At 31.1% G+C, this 18,804-nt stretch overlaps 1 protein-coding gene across 1 annotated transcript in view; it reads left to right on the top strand.

The window, feature by feature from the left end:
• LOC118733275 (high mobility group protein DSP1-like) overlaps positions 1-14,678 on the top strand; it is a 26,569-nt gene extending 11,891 nt beyond the window's left edge. Inside the window, exons 2-4 of the mRNA XM_036462612.1 lie at positions 9,181-9,344; positions 9,446-9,620; positions 9,721-14,678. Coding sequence (XP_036318505.1) covers positions 9,181-9,344; positions 9,446-9,620; positions 9,721-9,885 — 504 coding nt within the window. The 3' untranslated portion in view covers positions 9,886-14,678. The remainder of the gene's footprint in view (positions 1-9,180; positions 9,345-9,445; positions 9,621-9,720) is intronic.
• The last annotated feature ends 4,126 nt before the right edge of the window (positions 14,679-18,804 follow it).

Below are 18,804 nucleotides of genomic sequence, written 5' to 3' on the forward strand. Positions count from 1 at the left end.
TGGTTTCATCCCATCCCGATTTTGACTGTCGCATAGTGTTATTAATCATTAAAAATGTGATATTATTGGCATTTAATCATTAGACAGTAAAAAACATGCTTTAATTTAATTTCAAACTTTGTATAAAAGTTACAAAAATTCTGAGTATAGCCAATTAAATTTTAGAATGAAGTGTAAGTTTTAAGTTGCTAAAAAATCGCGTTGATTTTTGGCAATTTTCTTAACGCATTTTATTCCATGCAAATTATGTTCGACAATTTTTTTTTTGTATGGAAAAAGTGCGGAATACATTCAGCATAAAAATTATCAAAAATCAACGCGATTTTTCAGGAACTTTGAACTTGCACTTTATTGTACTAAAATTTAATGTGCTATTAAAATGCATTCTAAAAAATCGGATTAAAAAGTTGAAAATGTATATGTAATTTTGCACAACGTTTAAATATGAATTTATATGGTTTTATTAGATAATGATCTATACTTATATATAAAAAAAAAAATAATAAATATTCAACAAACAAAAGAGAAATAGGAAAAATTTGTTAAAATGTCGTGTCCCTATTTATTTTTCCACCACTGTATATTCCATTGCTCGATTACAAAATGTTATCTTTTTCCTAAAGCAAAATTTCAATGGTTTGAATATTGATAACCAGCTAATCGAAGACGGAGTTTAGAAAGTAGTTTCAACTGTTGATGAACTCATTAAAGCAGCAGAGAGCGCTCATTGAGCAATCATTTGATTTTTGCTTTAAATTTGATGCGTCGGTTGCATTGTTGTTTCTCATACATACATGGATTTTTCTAAATTCGCTCTTTTCTTTATAGTCAGTTTCTGAATTAAAAGTTGCGGATATGTTGTTTCAAGTTTTGTGTTTAAAAAACGTGTATGATAAATATTTTTCGCATCACTTAAAAACTCGGAGCGATGAAAATAAAAATGACGGCATCATTAAGAAATTAACTCTTTTACATACAGTCACTCACAGAAGTATTCGTAAATTAGTTTTTTCACAATATTCAAAATGTTTTCCATCATAAATCTTTTTAGTTAATTTTCATTTAAATTACAGCTGATTCTATAACAAAAACCATATATATAATTTTTGCAAACTTTGTACAGAATTCATAAAAATGAATCAAATTTAAAAAAATTTTCATCGAAGTCTCAAATTTTTTATTCAGAATTTTTAGAAAAATTTTCGGTACGCAGTTTTGTAGCCCGTTCAGTTTTAGTATAACAAAGTACAAGTTTCAAGTAGCTAAAAATTACCGCTAATTTTTTAGATTTTTTTTTGTCGAGGTTGTTGCGCATTTTCTTCCATATAAAAATAGATTTTGTTCATGTAGTTTTGAAACAAATGCGCCCTTGACAAAAAAAATTCTGCAACCGAAAATTTTTCTAAAATTCTGAATAAAAAGTTTGAAATTTTGATGAAATTTTTTTTAAGCTTGATTAATTTTTTATGAATTTTGTACAAAGTTTTCACAAATGATTTACATATATGGTTTTTGTTATAGAATGAGCTATTTTTTAAATGAAAATTATCGAAAAAGGTTTATGATGGAAAACATTTTGAATATTATGAAAAAAACTAAATTACGAATACTTCTGTGAGTGACTGTAAGTATACATACTCCTCATGCAAGTTCATGAGTGAGCCAAATATGTGAGGAGTTTATAATGAAGAGAATGTAATTAACGCTAGCGCTCTGAGTTTTTGAAATTGGAGTGCTCTTAAAAACCGATACATGCAAAAACTTGCATATTCCGTCGCTTGATCTAATATTCACATTTTGCGAGTTTTGGAAATATGGTAGAAATGTAGCAGCAGGGGCTCCACCGAAACCAGTAAAATTTTGAAAGTGGTCTACGAGGAAAGAAAGTTTAGGAACCTCTGGTCTAAACCGAGAAAAGTACGCAATGGGAAAGTAAAAAGCGTGAAAAAAACAATGCTGTCAAAACGCCCATTGATTCAATTTATGATTCATTGAAAATCTTGCAAGTATTGGAGTCGAATTTGTCGAATGCCTCAATTACTACGAATCTACTTAATGAGAAATGGTTTCATATGCTGTGTGTACAAGAATCGAGTTTCTACTGTACTAATAGTATTTCTTGAGCCTTGAAAGATTAATTTCGATTTAGATTTTAAAAACAATGAGCAAATTTTTTGCTTTGTAGTTATTATCTAATAACACAGTAGGGGTATTCTCTGAGTCTTGCAAAGCCCTCGCACGGATTGCACGGTTTGCAAAGCTGTCCCATACGAAAACCGGTTTTAACCGTGCAATCTGTGCAATCTGTGCACCATACAATGGCTTTGCAAGACTCAGAGAATACCCCTAGTATGTATTTGATGAAACCGAAAGTTTATAATGGCCTATCTCGAGATAAGTGGTTTTAATAAAATGTCCAACATATTGGTATTTTAAAATAAGCTACATTTATCTATAAAGCAACCAATTTTATCTTTAAGATGCAGTATAAGGAACACGTTTGGGGTTACAGGGAGGTATGTGAAAGGGAACTCTAAAAAATTAGATACATACCATGAAACCTGAGAGTGCTGGTGACGCCAATCAGTACTTTTTAGTCCCTCAGCCATTTACATTGCCCATTAGACTATATATTTAATATTATATTTGTGTGCATATACTCGTACATACATATGTACATGTATTTATGTAGATAGCGCAATGGTTTAAGGGTAGCTTTGGCTACACATCGGCACTTGGTGCGCTGTCGTCATCGCAATGGGTCTTATACAAAAATCAATGCCAGTAGCATTTACTATTCGACCACATATTTTCTAGTTCTCTTATTTTTGCTGTTCACTCTTTTTTCTCCAACCGTGTTCTCATATTTTTTTAAATTGCTGCGCATTCAAAAGGTTCTCGGCACCGTCAGCTACTGCGCCAAAGAACCGCCGACAATTGAGAGGGTATATACATCAATGTTGCCAGATTCACAGCTTAAAGTATAAATTAGAATTTTTTAGCCAGGCTTACAGTTGTTTAATATTCCTACCAGTACAAAGTATAGTTTTTGGAAATTTTCGATTTGAAGTAATTAAAATTTCCCTTTGGCTTTTTTTTGTAAGTCAATATTTAGGATATAAGGGGACGATGAAGGAGTAACCAATAAACTACGACATTCCAGCATTCTCGTAATTTAAGAACTAAACATTTCTTAAAAAAATGCTCCGGAAAAATGTTTAAGAAAAATTAAGAATGCAATTTACGACAAAATAATGAAACATACAGCCTCATTGCGAGAGTCGTGTCGAATGCAAGTCGTTTTTCGAGAGTCGAATCGTATCGAAAATTTCATGTCATTGCCTAAAATTTCGACTCGACTAGTGTATTAAAACGGAAGAACTTGGCAGTACTGCATAGTTTTCGACGATTTTCGTTGTTTACTTATTTCAGCACGACAGTAGACAATGCCAATGTTGTCGAGTCGTACAATTTAGGCTAATTTACGACTTCCGCAATGAGGGTGAGAATTTCATTAAAACAAACTGTAATACAATTTTTTTAAATGAAATTAAAAAAAAAACTCCGTTTTTGAAGTTTACAGTTTTTTATTTGAAAATACAGCCTTTTCCGGATTTTATAGTTGTTGAAAAAAAAGTCTGGCAACATAACCAAATCTTATTCTTGACCAGTGTTGCCTCAGATTTCCTTTGAGCCAAAAATATAGAAAATATGAATGAAATGTAGCCTTTTTTTAAAATCGCAGTTACAATTAGAGAATGCTCTTTGGTTCAATTTGTTTATTTTATCTAAAGTTCAGTCCATTTTTTTAATACAGCGCGTGTCAAAATAATAGCAGCCAACATATTAACAAGTTTTGGCTATTTATTTTTTTATTATTTAATTTTATTATTTTATTTTTTTATTAAAATATAGTTCATTCTATAAAAAAGTCATCGATGTAAGTCCAATTCAAACTGTCTAAAAAAATAAAAAAAATAAAAAATAAATTGTACAACGTTTCTATTTCTAAAAAAATGTTTGGTATGCAGATATGTACACATATACACTGAATGTTTTCACAATATATGCAATAATTTTTGTTCAAATTTTTTTTCGCTAATTTTGTATAACAATATGGTTCATTCTACAATAAAAACATAAAAATATAGAAAGAGTGTAACAAGTATAACAAATAGAAATACAATATACTACCAAAATAGGATCACAAATTTTTGTTTGGTTTTTGTTCTCCAAACGCCACTATCCAATTTCTATGTAGAATTGCTCGGTGATTCCGAAAATCGAATTAATTTTTTTCTATGGATACGTTTTCGAGATATTTGCAATTTACCGTTATTCAACTTAAAACAAAAAGTGGTTCCACTTAATCACGTATATCTTACGAATTTAAGAATCTTCAAATAGGCTCTGTGAACCGAATTCTGAGATAGGGCGTTCTTCAACCAAATTCTGAGATAGGGCGTTTTTCAATAATTAGCAACTTGAAACTAGCCACTTTATTGTACTAAAAATGAATGGGCTATGAAACTGCCTACTCGAATTAAAAAGTTTGAAATTTTTATGAAAATTTCATGAATTTTCCTTGATTTTCTACAAAGTTTAAAATTTCGATTCACATACATGGTTTATGTTGTAAAATTAGCCATATTTTTATAAAAACGAACGAAAAAGTTTCCCGTGAAAACATTTTGAATATCGTAAAAAATCAATGCAAAATACTTCTGTGAGTCACTCTATGTACATATGTATGTGCTTTAATGATGCTGCTATAATAAATGCTAGCTTTCTATTCAGACCATATCCAAGTACCTCTGGGTCATCTTTGCGGGACGGGCTTAAATATTGCAGAAAGACTCAGCTTTCGCCACCAAAGAATATAAATCACGTTTATATCTAATTTTTTCAAAAATGTTTCCAATCTTTTGGACTTTCATGTGAAAAAAAAGTGTGCGTGCCCGCCAAATGTGAAAAAGTGAGATAAGTTGATGACCATTTTCAAGGCTCGAAATGTTGGTTTCAGAAAAGAATTTAGCTACTCAACTTAATATGTTTCTCTAACCAAATGATTTGGTTATAGTTACCGAATTATATGTTGAGAGAAATATATTTAGCTGACTTTTTTCTGAGTGTATACCTCGTTGCCTTTGAGCTTATTAAAAGCTCCTTCCACTCAGAAACTTGTTTTTGATAAAAAAAACGATTTCAGTAGCTATTATACGATAATTTACAAGATTACCTCGAATTTGAGAAAAATTTCCTTAGGGGACTTCGAAGAATATCGTATGGACGCCCACTTCTGACCCTCTTCTTCACTTGCAGCTTGGGATTTTTCAACAATTTAAACATTTTCCACGCAACTTACAAATTATAGGAATTCGAAATCGATCCTCCAGAGACAAAGACAAATCACCAAGTGTATTTTTGTCATAAAAAAGTTTCAAGTAAAGATCATTTTCCATTCATAGGCAACGTAAAACTCCAGGTGATTTTACATCAAAAACTGTTTTAACCGCTGTTCGTTTGAGCGTCAGTGATTTAAGGATGCAGTCCTCACCCTAGCTTGGGACCAAAAATCAACCAGTGATTCTGCATTTTGAATCTATTTCTATAGTTTCAGTGGAGTCGATTAGAGTGAATCCGATTGTCACCTATTAAATTCGCAAGCAATTATTTGCCTATGGCTTGCTAAAATATTAGGTCAACAGTATAAAACAATATTGGCTTAAAAAAAAATCCATTTAATTAAAAAAAGGCTATTCACGTAACTGAAGGTTAATTTTGCGAAAACATATTACATATTTATACAAAAGAATACTTGTTGTATGTAAGTTTGTAGATTATTGGTTGGCGTGTCAGCTTTTATTTCACTTCAGCACTTTGCTTCACAGTTCGCTCAACTTCAGAACGTCTAAGGTGAAAAGTGGGTGGGCGGCTGGGATATAGTAGAGTAGAATGTTTAATACATACACACATACATATGTATATGTGTATGTACAAAGATTAACGTATGTACTAGGAATGTTAATCCCAGGATCCCGGCCTTTTTAGGGTCCCAAAAATCTCGGGATTCTCGGCAAATAATCTCGGGATTTTCGGGAATAGAAACTCCTTCTCTTGACCAGTATTGGCTGTATTTATTTTTTTATTTAATAATTAATATTTTTTTATAAATGTCTAGCTCATTATACATATAACACCGCGCGATAGTAAATTTTAAACACAAATATCAATATATTCGCAAAACCATGGGCCAAATACAGTAAAATTGCGTTTTTAGTTTTTCACTCTGACGTCAGTAATTCAAAAATGATTTAAACAAGTAAGAAAGTCTAAGTTCGGGCGGAACCGAACATTAAATACCCGGCGCAAGTATTAAATATATGTTTTTTCACCTTTCCGAAACCTTCCGCTAGATGGTAAGCCGGGGTGTATCAATTTTGAGTAAATTAGCGTCCTTCAATTTCGAAATATTGAAGTTTCAAGCATTTCTGAAATTTACCGTTATATGAGAAGCGGCCGTTATTTTAGTCCGATTTCAATAATTTTCAACGTTTTGCTTATATGTGGCAAGCACAATAACCACACCGAGTTTGGTACAAATTGGTAGAACGGTTACCGATATACTTATATGTGATCATAAGTGGGCGGTGCCACGCCCATTTTCCAAAATTTTACCATAAACGTATTTCTTGGTAAAGAATTGTTGCAAGCATCAATTTTGAATAAATTAGCTTCAATATTTACTGATTTATCGAAGATTATGTATTTCTCTAAATTACCGTTATATGGGAGGTGGGCGTGGTTATTGAGCGATTTTAAAAATTTTCGGCCATTTGGTATGTTGTGCGAAGACCAACAACTGTGCCAAGTTTGGAAGAAATTGGTGCACACATGTAACCATAAGTGGGCGTGGCTACGCCCATTTTCCAAAAATTTATAATATTCTTATTTTTCGTCTAAAAATTATTGTAAATATCAATTTTGAGTGAATTATCTTCAGTAGTTACTAAAATATCGCAGTTTTCGTATTTCTGGAAATTACCGTTATATGGGAAGTGGGCGTGGTTATTGTCCGATTTCGCCAATACCAACCTACCTTGGATTAACAGAAACCTACATACTAAATTTCGTTGAGATATCTCAATTTTTGCTCGAGTTATCGTGTACACGGACAGACGGACAGACGGACGGACAGACAGACATGGCTTAATCGATTCATTTTTTCATTCTGATCATTTATGTATACATTTGTCTATATCTATCTCGATTCGTTTTGGCTGTTACAAACAACCGTTATGTGAACAAAATTAATATACCCTTGTGCACAAGTGCGCTCGGGTATAAAAATTCAGAGAAATATGCTTAGAGAAGACGTATGGGTATCAAATTGAAATGGAAATCCTGTAGAATATAAACAGATTCAAATTTTTGGTGCAGAAGGACTCTATAGTAATTAAAATGTCCTTTTAAAATTGTATCCTTGAAATTTCCCAGTATTTGTTTTTTTTTTTTTTTTGAAAAAGTTATATGTTAAGGACTTATATAAACTCGATAAAATCCTCGTATTTCGTCCTTCTAACTTTATCAGCGTAAAAAATTACTTAATCGTCCTTGTAAATCCAAAGATTTATTTTATTTTATTTTTTCAAATCTAAAGGAATTGCCTCTTGGATTTGGTACCCATATTTTTATTCTACATTCCATCGAATTTTTTAAATAATTTTTGGAATTAATCATATATTTGAAATTACAAAGTCTTTTAAAATAAATCCTAACGTCAGAAAGAAAAAGTAAAAACGCCACTTTAAATAAAAAGTAGGTTTCAAACCTATTTATTTATTATTTATTTTATGGTAGGAGAGCTTCTCAAACAATATAGAACCAATTTTTTCGATTTAAGTTGGTGAAAAGTAATGAATATCTAAATCCCGGGACGACTAATACCAGGATACCGGGATTGTGATAACGACGTCCCGAAAATCCCGGGATCGGAAAAAACTGAAAAATTAACAACCCTAGTATGTACATTTAACTTCAACAAAGTATATAAACACAAATGCATTTGTGCACATACTTTCAGGGGTCGCCGTTGAGTGCTGTCAGCTGGGACTTGGCTGTATGATGGCAATGGAACTAAATAGAGGGTTGGGTTTTTGGCTGCGCTTGCTGGTTCGTTCGTGTGTTCGTTAGGTGTTTTATTGACGTCGGTATGTAAGAGGAAATTTAATGGCAAATATTGTAATATGAAGCCAGGGGTTTTGGCTTTAAAATAATCGAAAAGCACTTTTACAGCAAAATCTAAATTTTAAGCGAGATTTTCATGCTAGTTAAGAGCATAAGAAATTTTTGATAAATATAATATAGTAACTGACTTAATAAAAATTAATTGACAAAAGATGAAGCAAACAATATTTACGAACATTTTTATGTTATGAGCTGAATTAAATGTATTTGGTCAGAAGACATACAGGTATGTATGTATGCGTGAAAAGGGAGTCACCTTCACAAGTATCCACACAATTAATTATTGTAGCCTTAGTGCGTCGCCCGACTGACCATTAGTAATACCATTCCTACGTGCTATAGGACAAGAAGAATAAATTGAAATGAACAGAAAGAGGCAATTTATCCTTTTTACTGTTGAAAATGTTTTCTTTCCAAAGTCTGCAGGAAACGTGCACTGATTGCCAAAGCTGTATGTATGTAGGGTTTAAGTTCGCCAACCGGGCGTTCGATGGCTCAGGCGATACGAGTAAATAAGCGGTTAGATGGAATGGTGTAGGCAGTTTTAAAGTTTGCCAAGCAAATTAAAACTTGAGTGATGGAATACTGGTGATTGCGTGGTTGGCTGCGTACCAGAAGTGATTTATGTGGAAGAGTGTGCTATATGTGGCAAAATTAATATGAAATTCCACTACTAACAAGTTCTAACATACTTTAACAGGATATACATATGATGGCTTGATAACACTAAATCGTGGCACTTTTTCGGAAATGCGTTCTTTACATATTCCATAAGATTTCTCTACTGTCCAGTATGGTTTGCTGCCTTTATTTATCATGTAGAACAATGTAATAGCTTTCTAAAATATCTGTATTTATAAATGTATATATGTATGTACATACATATGTAAGTATGTTTACTTTAATTCAACCACTTTTTCTTTTTTTTTTTAGACAATGGTGGACAAAGAGAAGAAGCGCTTCCATGAGATGGCCGAAAAGGATAAGGCGCGGTATGAAATGGAAATGTCAAATTATGTACCCCCCAAGGGCACAGTAGTTGGGCGTGGCAAGAAGAGGAAAATGATTAAGGATCCGAATGCGCCGAAAAGATCATTGTGAGTTCGTAGCTAACAATGCATTCATTAAATTATTACAAATAGTCAAACTGTTGCTTTAGAATATGAAATCTAACGAAATCTCGTTTTAAACTTTTTAGATCTGCATTCTTCTGGTTTTGCAATGACGAACGCAACAAAGTTAAGGCTGCGAATCCTGAATATGGCGTTGGCGATATTGCCAAGGAACTTGGTCGTAAATGGTCCGATGTGGATCCAGAGGTTAAACAGAAGTACGAGCTAATGGCTGAGAAGGACAAGGCGCGCTATGAGCGGGTAAGTAATGTGACTTAATTAGCTTAAACCCAAATGCATTAACCGTTATTTGGAGCAAAAAGCAATTAATATGTATGTATTTTGCATTGTTTTATTTCAGGAAATGACCGAGTACAAAACCAGCGGGAAAATACCGATGTCCGCCCCCTCAATGCAAGCACAAGCCGCTGCAGCGCAGAAAGCCGCGTTACTCGCTGCCAGTGCACAACAGCATGAGGAGCATGGCGATGATGATGGCGATGGCGATGATGATGAAAATCAATAGATTTAAGAAACCACAAAAAAAAAATATAAAAAACAACAAAAACAAAACAAAGGAGCATAAGATAAAAACAAAAACAAAAAAATGAAAGAATTAATTTTCCACAAAAAATGGAACTTATAGAATCCATTACGTAATTTTTAAGTGATTAAAGAAAGAAATACTGAATGAGATAAGAACAACAAACAGAAAGCAAACAAAAAAAAAAAAACAAATGCAATGAAACCGACGAGAATTAGAAACAAAATTATGAAATTTAACAGGGAGAAAGTACATACATGCAACTCAATGTATAATAATAATGTAGTATGTATGCATGCTGCAAATGCAAAATCAAGGCTAAGGAGTAGCTATAGTTCTAGGAACCACTAGCATGGAAATCAATATATACGATGCAGTACTGCAGATAACAAATACTTTAACACAACACGGCTTTTAAAATCTTTGCAGCGCGTATAAAACCAAGTATGTACGTACTTTCAAACGCTATTCAATTTTCATAAAACCAATATAAAATGCAACTCCCGAACTAACCTTCCATATGATGCTCATTCTGTATACTGACGGCCACACATACATTTCTCATATATCAAAATAGCAACAAGAAAAAAATTATAATTTCAACAGCAAGATAGAGTAGTAATAAAGGCATCTTTGAATAATAATGTCAAACAACTCAGACAATTATTATTTTTTTTTGTATTAATTTGTTCCGCTAATTTTTGATTTATTGTATCTTTAGCAATAAAAGTTAGGATTAAAGAGAGACACTCATAGTTTAGGGGCAATTAAGAAACAGAAAGAAAATATGATAATATCCCATACTCCTTATCCCGTGGAGCAATAAATGTAGGCGTGCGTTTGACTGAAAACATAAACGCACTGGAATTTATTAAATTTTCCGGCTAATTCATTGATTATCGGCTTATTATTTTATTTGACTTTTTAAACTAACATTACATGCTTATATGTATGTTAAACAACCAACAAAATTTGAAGATTTATTTTATTTTTTCGTTGATTTTGTAAAAATATATTTTAATTTCCATTTACCATTTGAAAAAATATACCCACACGCCAGAGGAAATAAGAATGTCAAGACAAAGACACAAAGATAAATAAAAGAAGAATATATTCCGAAATATTTTTACAAACAAGTGCGGTTGAACTCCAGTATGAAAACTAATGTATGTACGAGTATCTCGAATGTGAATATTTTGAGCTAATTGCTAGCCACAAAATGCATAACAAACAGTTACATAATTGTATACCACATTCATACAGCAGAAAAATAGTATACAATAATAATAATTAAAATATGCAAACAATATAAATTTATATAATGTACGATAAGATTTAGAATATACGTATGGTGTAAAACCAAAAAAACAAAAAAAAAACTTGAAATGTTTTCATAATTTAAATAGTGGGCAGTTAGTTGGAATTTAAGAAATTTCGTTAGGATTCCGGTGGAATGCTCTTTGTTTATAATTGTTTGAGACCGATATCTAGCCAGTGACAATACTAGGGCGTTGCAAAGAAGATGATATATCATACCGAACGTAACATGAAAATCACGTAATTTGCAACGGTTTTTGTTGTTACAGCTTACGCTTTTTGTTATATTGCTGCATAGGAAACTTTTAACTCAATATACATCTACCTACCGCGCAAACTCTAGGGATATTCACACTGATCTCGTTACTTCGGCACTTGACAGTTTTAGGTTTATTTTATTTTTGTTAATGTAATGAAAGCACTAGTGCGTCAAGTAAAAGCCCTCTTGAACGTTATGTATTTGCATGTGCCAGTTTTTAATTATGGAGATGTAAACAGGTGCTCGTACATACTACATACGAAATAGAAACGTTTCTATTTTCACCTGACACACAATCCACTATGAATGTATTTGCCCTTTCATCAGGTTTGTACCTTAACAGATAATTATCAACATTTATCAATATACTTTCTGCTGGTCTTATCTTAAATAAAAAAAAAAATATCTATCAGAAAAGAGCCATAAAATTGTTATGACAACGTAAAGGAGCTGTTAAGAGCTCCGTAGTAAAACTATTTACGTTTCTTTATTTCACCTTTTTTGAATTTAATTCTTTTAAAAAATTGGACCAGCTCGAAAAATAAACAAAATATAGCTGTTTCAACATACCATTTGCCAGACTAACAAAAGTAAGATAAAAAAGGTTGTTGTTCGCAGCAAAACATTTGTGCCGAACTGGAAAATTTACGATAGTTGGGTGAATACCCCTACTGCATTCCAGACGCGGGTGCCTTTGTTTCACTTGATTTCACAATTTCCGAAAACTTCAAGCAAAATGCAGATGATTAAGAAATTGATTTCGAATTTAATTGATATCTTAATAAAGCATTTTAAAATTGATTTGCAAACGTTCTCTTCTATTAACCTGGGGAACAGGAAATTTCATTCAGGAATCTTAATTAAATCTTTCAAATATAATTCGCAAGTTTACAAATAAAACCTTTCAAAAGTCTTAACAAAAATTATTTTTCAGAGCAATAGGTGCGGGAACATTGTAAATAAATAACCTCACATTAATATTAAAATAAAAGTTACTGTGCAAATATGTATGCAGTAATGAAAGTTGAGTGAAAGAAAGATGCGAAAGGGTGTGATGACTATGGCGTCTGTTGGGACTTCGAATAACCAATTTGGGGGAGAAAGTGTTGTGTTGGCGATTTGTAGAATGAACAAAATTGGTGCGAATTGTAAATTTTTGTATTACCCTTACTGACTGCAATATTTGTAAGATGATATATTTTCGGAATTTCGCAAAATTACAAATACCATACAGCACTTTTAATTTAAAAAAATTGCTAACATACCTTTAAAACGTTTGTAATTTCGAAACTTCGTGGCTTTATTGGAATTCCTTAAAATCGACGTCGTTATCGTTGGACGCTTTATTTGGATTAGAGTTTGGCGTTTGTAATTTTTAAACGAAATTCAATAGATTCCTACTTAGAAAAAAAAGAACAATAAACTATCGAAAGTGATTTTTTATTATTTGATTATGATCTAGGCAAGTTTTGAATAATTGAATGTTTCTTGTTTTGGATGATCTTTGATGAAAATAATTGAAACACATTTCACATCTGCTATGACAAAATTGATATACAGTGTTGTGCAAAAAAGAACCAATTGCTTATGCAATTTCGAAAAAATAAAAGAAATTTTGATTCACATGCTTATTTTTAAACGGATAACATTGTGTGCAATTGTGACTTTGCTCTTTTTTTACAAGCTTTTATATCAAATGGAACTTAGAAATGTTTGTATAAGCAAATAAGAATAACTTAATATTTTCGTTTCGTATATGATTAAAATCTTATGTAACAAGAAAATAATATTTTGAGTTGAATACAATGGCGGCTACTTAACAAAAATTATTATTCCATAGTAATTACTAATGATTCTAAAATAAATGAGAGATTTATTTTCAATTTTATTACATCTTTCAAAGCTAAAGACATATGTAGGTAAGTTTTTCCGTTATTAAAATACTTTTTCAATCATCTTTTTCTGTTTTCTATATTTCAAATCTTGCGTAAAAAAATTAAATTGCTTTCGACTGCTTTATAGTCTTCAAGTTTGATTTTTAGTAGTATATCGTTGGTAAATTACCTTTATTTCGCTTATTCTATTTTTCGTATTCTTCACAACCATTGAAATTCTAATCCACGCCTTCGCGCCTCATGGGAATCGAAAGAATGAGAAAGGGAGGGAGGACATACATCTGTTGTATATGCATATGTATGTATTAATTAGATACACATTTTTTGTATATATGTATGTATATAGAATATACAATGCATTATACTGTAGTATGTATGCATATTTTTTTCACTCGAAATGCAACATTTAAAAAGAAATATGAATAGAAAAAAGTTAAATTATATAATAATGAATATGAAATGCAAACCACTTCAGGCTCGACAGATTCCTATTAAAATTAGCAATTAAAGATAAAAATGTCAAAAAATTGCATTAGGAGAGACATACGTACATACATATACACTCAGCGTAAATTTACTGCGTAATGTTAGGTTATATTAACAAAAAGGTAAAAAGAAAAATAAATGATAATGAAAACAAGCAATGAGCTACAAGAAGCCGAAATTGATTGATTAAATCGCCCAGCTAAAGATTATATAATTTTGTATTGTTGCAAATGAACTTAACCTACAAATTGGCAACTTTTGCTACATTTTTTCAAAATTTTGTCGTACATTTATAACTCCTAATTTATAAGAGTAGGCAATCAGCTGGTGTTCGCAACAGCATTTAGTACACTGTTGGTTATACTTGCAATCACTTTTTCATGAAAACTACTTAATGAGATTTTTTTAGTTTTAAAACATCATGACATCCCTATACATAAATATGTATGTGTGTATTACAAATAAAAACATGCAGAAATAAAACTTGATTTAGATGCCTCTAAATTTTTGCGCTCTCTAAATCTTTACAATTAATAAACACCAAAACCGACTGCAATAGCAAGCAATATAATCAATGCCTACATCAATGCTTTATGGGTCCCATTATTCGCATATCCTCCAATAAGACTTGCAAATAAGTACATAGAGGCAAAGGACACGAAAAAGACAGACTGAAATGGTTGGAGTCGGTATATTAGTAGGAGAGCTGTGGTGTGTCGTCTGCGGTAGTTTAGCCGACACTAATGCCTATATATACATACATACATACAGACATACTTGAATAACACCAACAAAAAAATTAATATCTAAAAAAAAAACAATAAACAGTTTAAAGGCAGTGAAAACAAACAAGAAAAACCTAATTTTAGCATAGAAAAAAAAAGAGAAAAACTACGTTGCTTTTTTTCGTCCAGACAATGAGCAGTTTTTTTTTTTTTATGAATTTTCAAAACATACATAAATGCTCTTACTTTTATAAGTTGAACTTCATATAAAAATATGCGGAATTTAAAATCATAAAAAATACTTGTTATTAAAAAATGCATACATGATGTACGTACATACATACATACATATATGCTAGATTAAAACTAAAAACAAAAGTTGGTATTTTAATTTTTATAATAATATTTTAATTATAATTGCTTTTTATTACTATTTATAAGTTAAGCGCTCGCATTTACATACAGATATGAAGAATGCGGCGTAGTAAAAGTTTGAAATTATTATAAAATTAGTGAAAATAAGTTTCATGATAAACAATATAAAGAGTTTAAATATTTAAAATTAAATTGTTCGTTGATTTTTCATAAATGTAATTTACCAGTATAAATAATTACCAACTTACATTTATAATTGCATGTACATATGTACATACATATCTATGTATGCATACGTAATTTCGTAGTAAGATGAGTTATAAACAAATAAAAATTAGTTATTGTGTTACGCCAATCAAACCTATTTTTATTTTTGAAATATTAGTGAATACCGTTTGTTTTACTTCGAAATTAAAAATGAAAATGAAATACAAAAACAAACGTTAATCATACAAAAGGAAATTATTGATTAAGTTAAGTGCAGGCAAAATAAAAATTTAACAATTTACATATAAAACATAAAATTAAATATTGTAAGCAGTTAGCCTAAACTTCCACCCGCACACACGATAATTCATTTATATATACATACATACATACTTGATGCATGCAAATCTGTATGTAAATGTATAGACGTACAAACATACTTAAAATCCCCAAAATTATAAAAATACAATAATTATTAGCGTTACGACACGCTTTTACACACACCACCCTAGTATTTACTTTCAAAAGTAATTTATAAAAAAACAAAAAAAAAACAAATACAAAACAAATAACATTTTATGACGTGAAAAAAAACACGAGTTAAAAGTAAAACTAAGTTTGAACCACGTATAAAAAGGAAATATAAGAAAACAGTGCGCTTAAGGCATGGCAAATGTCTCGTGTTGGCGTTGGCAGCAAAGATTATTGTCCCCTTGTAAGCTAACTTACTTATACACCTTGACACTCATGCATAAACACAACATCCATAAACACACTTTTAGGCATATGTGTAAAAGATTAGTTTAATTCTTACACTGTAATATGTAATAATGAAAGTAATTGCGTAATAATTATAAACTACAATAATAATAGTAATGATAATAATACAAATAACAAAATAAAAATAATAAAAAACATACAAATGCATTTTTATTATACATACAAATGTATGTATGCTTTTGTATACAGGGCTATCACAGAATTCTTCGTAGCTTCAATTTTCGTGAAATCTACGAAAGTGCTATCACAGAATCCGAATGGTTACGAACGTAAATTCGAAATTCGTTCGTAATGAAGTTTCCCACAGAAATCACTCAATCTTAAAAATAATGGAAAAAAGCTGCATTATTGTTAATATTAAATATTTATCATACTCCAAATTTGTTATAGTTTCATATAATTACATATTTGTGTAAACGCATACACGCATTCATCTTCTAGATGCTTTTTAATGAATTAATATTTTTTATGAATCGAGGAAATAATAGTTGACCAAATATTCATTAGGAAATAAACCTAACTAGTGAACCCGCATGGCGTTAAAACGCCCAAAATTGAACTTCAGAAACCTAAAAAATATTCCAAATATTAGTCACAGTTATAAGCGATCAAAGTGCCATATTTCATCCAAATCCGTGTCGCCGTTTTTTAGTGAAGAGAGGTCTCGCATTGTGCAAATCACCATTTACCGATAAAAAAGATCTTAAGAAAAAAAATAAAACTTTATCGCACATCCATAGGTTATGATCTTTAGTTTGACCTCTAATTTTTGAAATTCAAAAGAAAGCTGAAAATCGAATGACAAAATACCTTCTCGTATAATACACATACATATACCTATACTTTCAGATCGATATCTTTTTTCAAAAAGGTGGCCAGCCTAATTAAAGATATTTTCAAACTAAAGCTTTCATAAATTACTATCGATTCACCATATATCAAAATATTTCATAAAACTTGTGTAAACGTTAACTAAATTCGACTTTTCAAATAGGTGAAAGTCCTTTTCAAAAGTTATTTAAAACTAAAATCTTCTTAAATCTCTTTCGTCTGACAATATCGTTTCAATAGCAGATGAACTAATTTGAATTTGATTGTTCAAACACGTTGCAACCCTACTAAATAAAAGTCAGAAATAAAGAGTTTTCAAATCCATTTCGATTGATACCCTTCCTTTAATAATTCGGCGAACTGATTGAATAATTTGAATGTAACATTTTAAACACGTGGCAGCCCTTCTCATACGTTCCAAATGCTCAGACTAAATATTTTTAACACTCTTTTGTTTGGCTCCCGTATTTATATAATTCAAATAAATTTTGCATTAGTTAATTAAATTAAACCTTTCAAACAGATGGCAGCCTTCTTGAAAAGTACTTTCAAGCTAAACTCTTGTTAAGGCTTCTTTGTCTAACATTGCGATACATATTTTAATTAAGTGAGTTAGATTTTTTAAACATGTGGCAACCCCACTAAATATTGTTCAGAAATAAAGATTTTTGAAACCCCCTTAGATAGATACCCTAATTTTAATAATTCATTTAACTTTCTAAATACTTTGAATTTAACTATTTAAACAGGTGGCAACACACCTTAACACACTTTCTTTCGACATTCATATTCTGATGTTTCATATAATTTGTGTATAAGTTAACTAAATTCGACATTTCAAGCAGGTGGCAACCTTGTTCAAAATATTTTCAAACCATTCCTTCTTAAAACCCATTTCGTTTGGCACCCATATGGTGATACATACATACTTCTCTTACCTATTTCCCTTATATCCCTCCTATAGTTGAGTTAAAAAAACAAAGCTTTTCAAAAATATTTCGATAAATGTCCATTTTAAATAAGTGATACATTTCTTTTAATAATTTGAATATAGATAAGTTTTGAAAAGGTGGCAACTCTTCAAAAAATAAATCCTTATTGCACATCTACAGCCCGAGCCCTGATAAACAAAAAATTTTCAGGTAAAAGTGTCACCGTTTTTGAAATATTTACATTTTTTCGAATTAAAAAAAAAATCGTGCCTTTTCATGTGTTTCCTTTAACTGCAACTACAAACCGGGCAATACTTAGTAAATTTTTTATGTAATATACTTCCAGATAGTTGCCTCTCCATACTCAAATGCAATGTAGTTAAAATATATTAAGGAATCATCATAAAATTAGGACTATTTCTGGATTTTTAACTTTCTGATATTTTCTTCCCACAACTTTGACTATCTCGGGTGAAAAAAAAATGTACTGAGCTATAACTTTACATTACATAAAAAATTGCTCATTTAATAAAGATTTCAGAAAGGTGCCACACTTACTGTTTTGAAAAGAAAAAAAAGTTATAGCCGCTTTTGTGGGTAAAGGACTGAGACACGCTAGAATGTATTTAATAGATTTAAATTGAATTTGCTCTTGTTACCGTCAAATGACATGCTAAATAGTACAAAGGCACATAATTACTTGCTTCTGACATTATTTTATGTTACTTACCGGAATTCGGACTAGAGTCTATAACAAGGGCTATATCTATCAATATTTTGTGTGAAGGATGGGTTAACGTGAAATAAGATATACATTAGTTGTTTGAAGAAAAATTTATTCATTTATTGATAAAATATGCTCAAATTGGCGACCTTCTACTCTAATACAAGCTCGGCACCTTTTAAGAAAAGACGCTTTTAGAGATATTAAACTCAATTGGGCTATCTCAGCAGCAGCTCCATTTATTTGTTCCCGCAAATGCTCTTCGTTTTGAATTGTTTTTGAATAAATTTTGTCCTTAAGACAGCCCCAGTAGAAAAAATTTAAGGGATTCAGGTCTGGCGATCGAGCGGGCCACGTGATTGGTCCGTAT

The sequence above is a fragment of the Rhagoletis pomonella genome, unplaced genomic scaffold, assembly GCF_013731165.1.
Source record: "Rhagoletis pomonella isolate Grant_MI unplaced genomic scaffold, Rhpom_1.0 Rhpom_scaffold_00002, whole genome shotgun sequence".
Lineage (NCBI taxonomy): Eukaryota > Metazoa > Arthropoda > Insecta > Diptera > Tephritidae > Rhagoletis > Rhagoletis pomonella.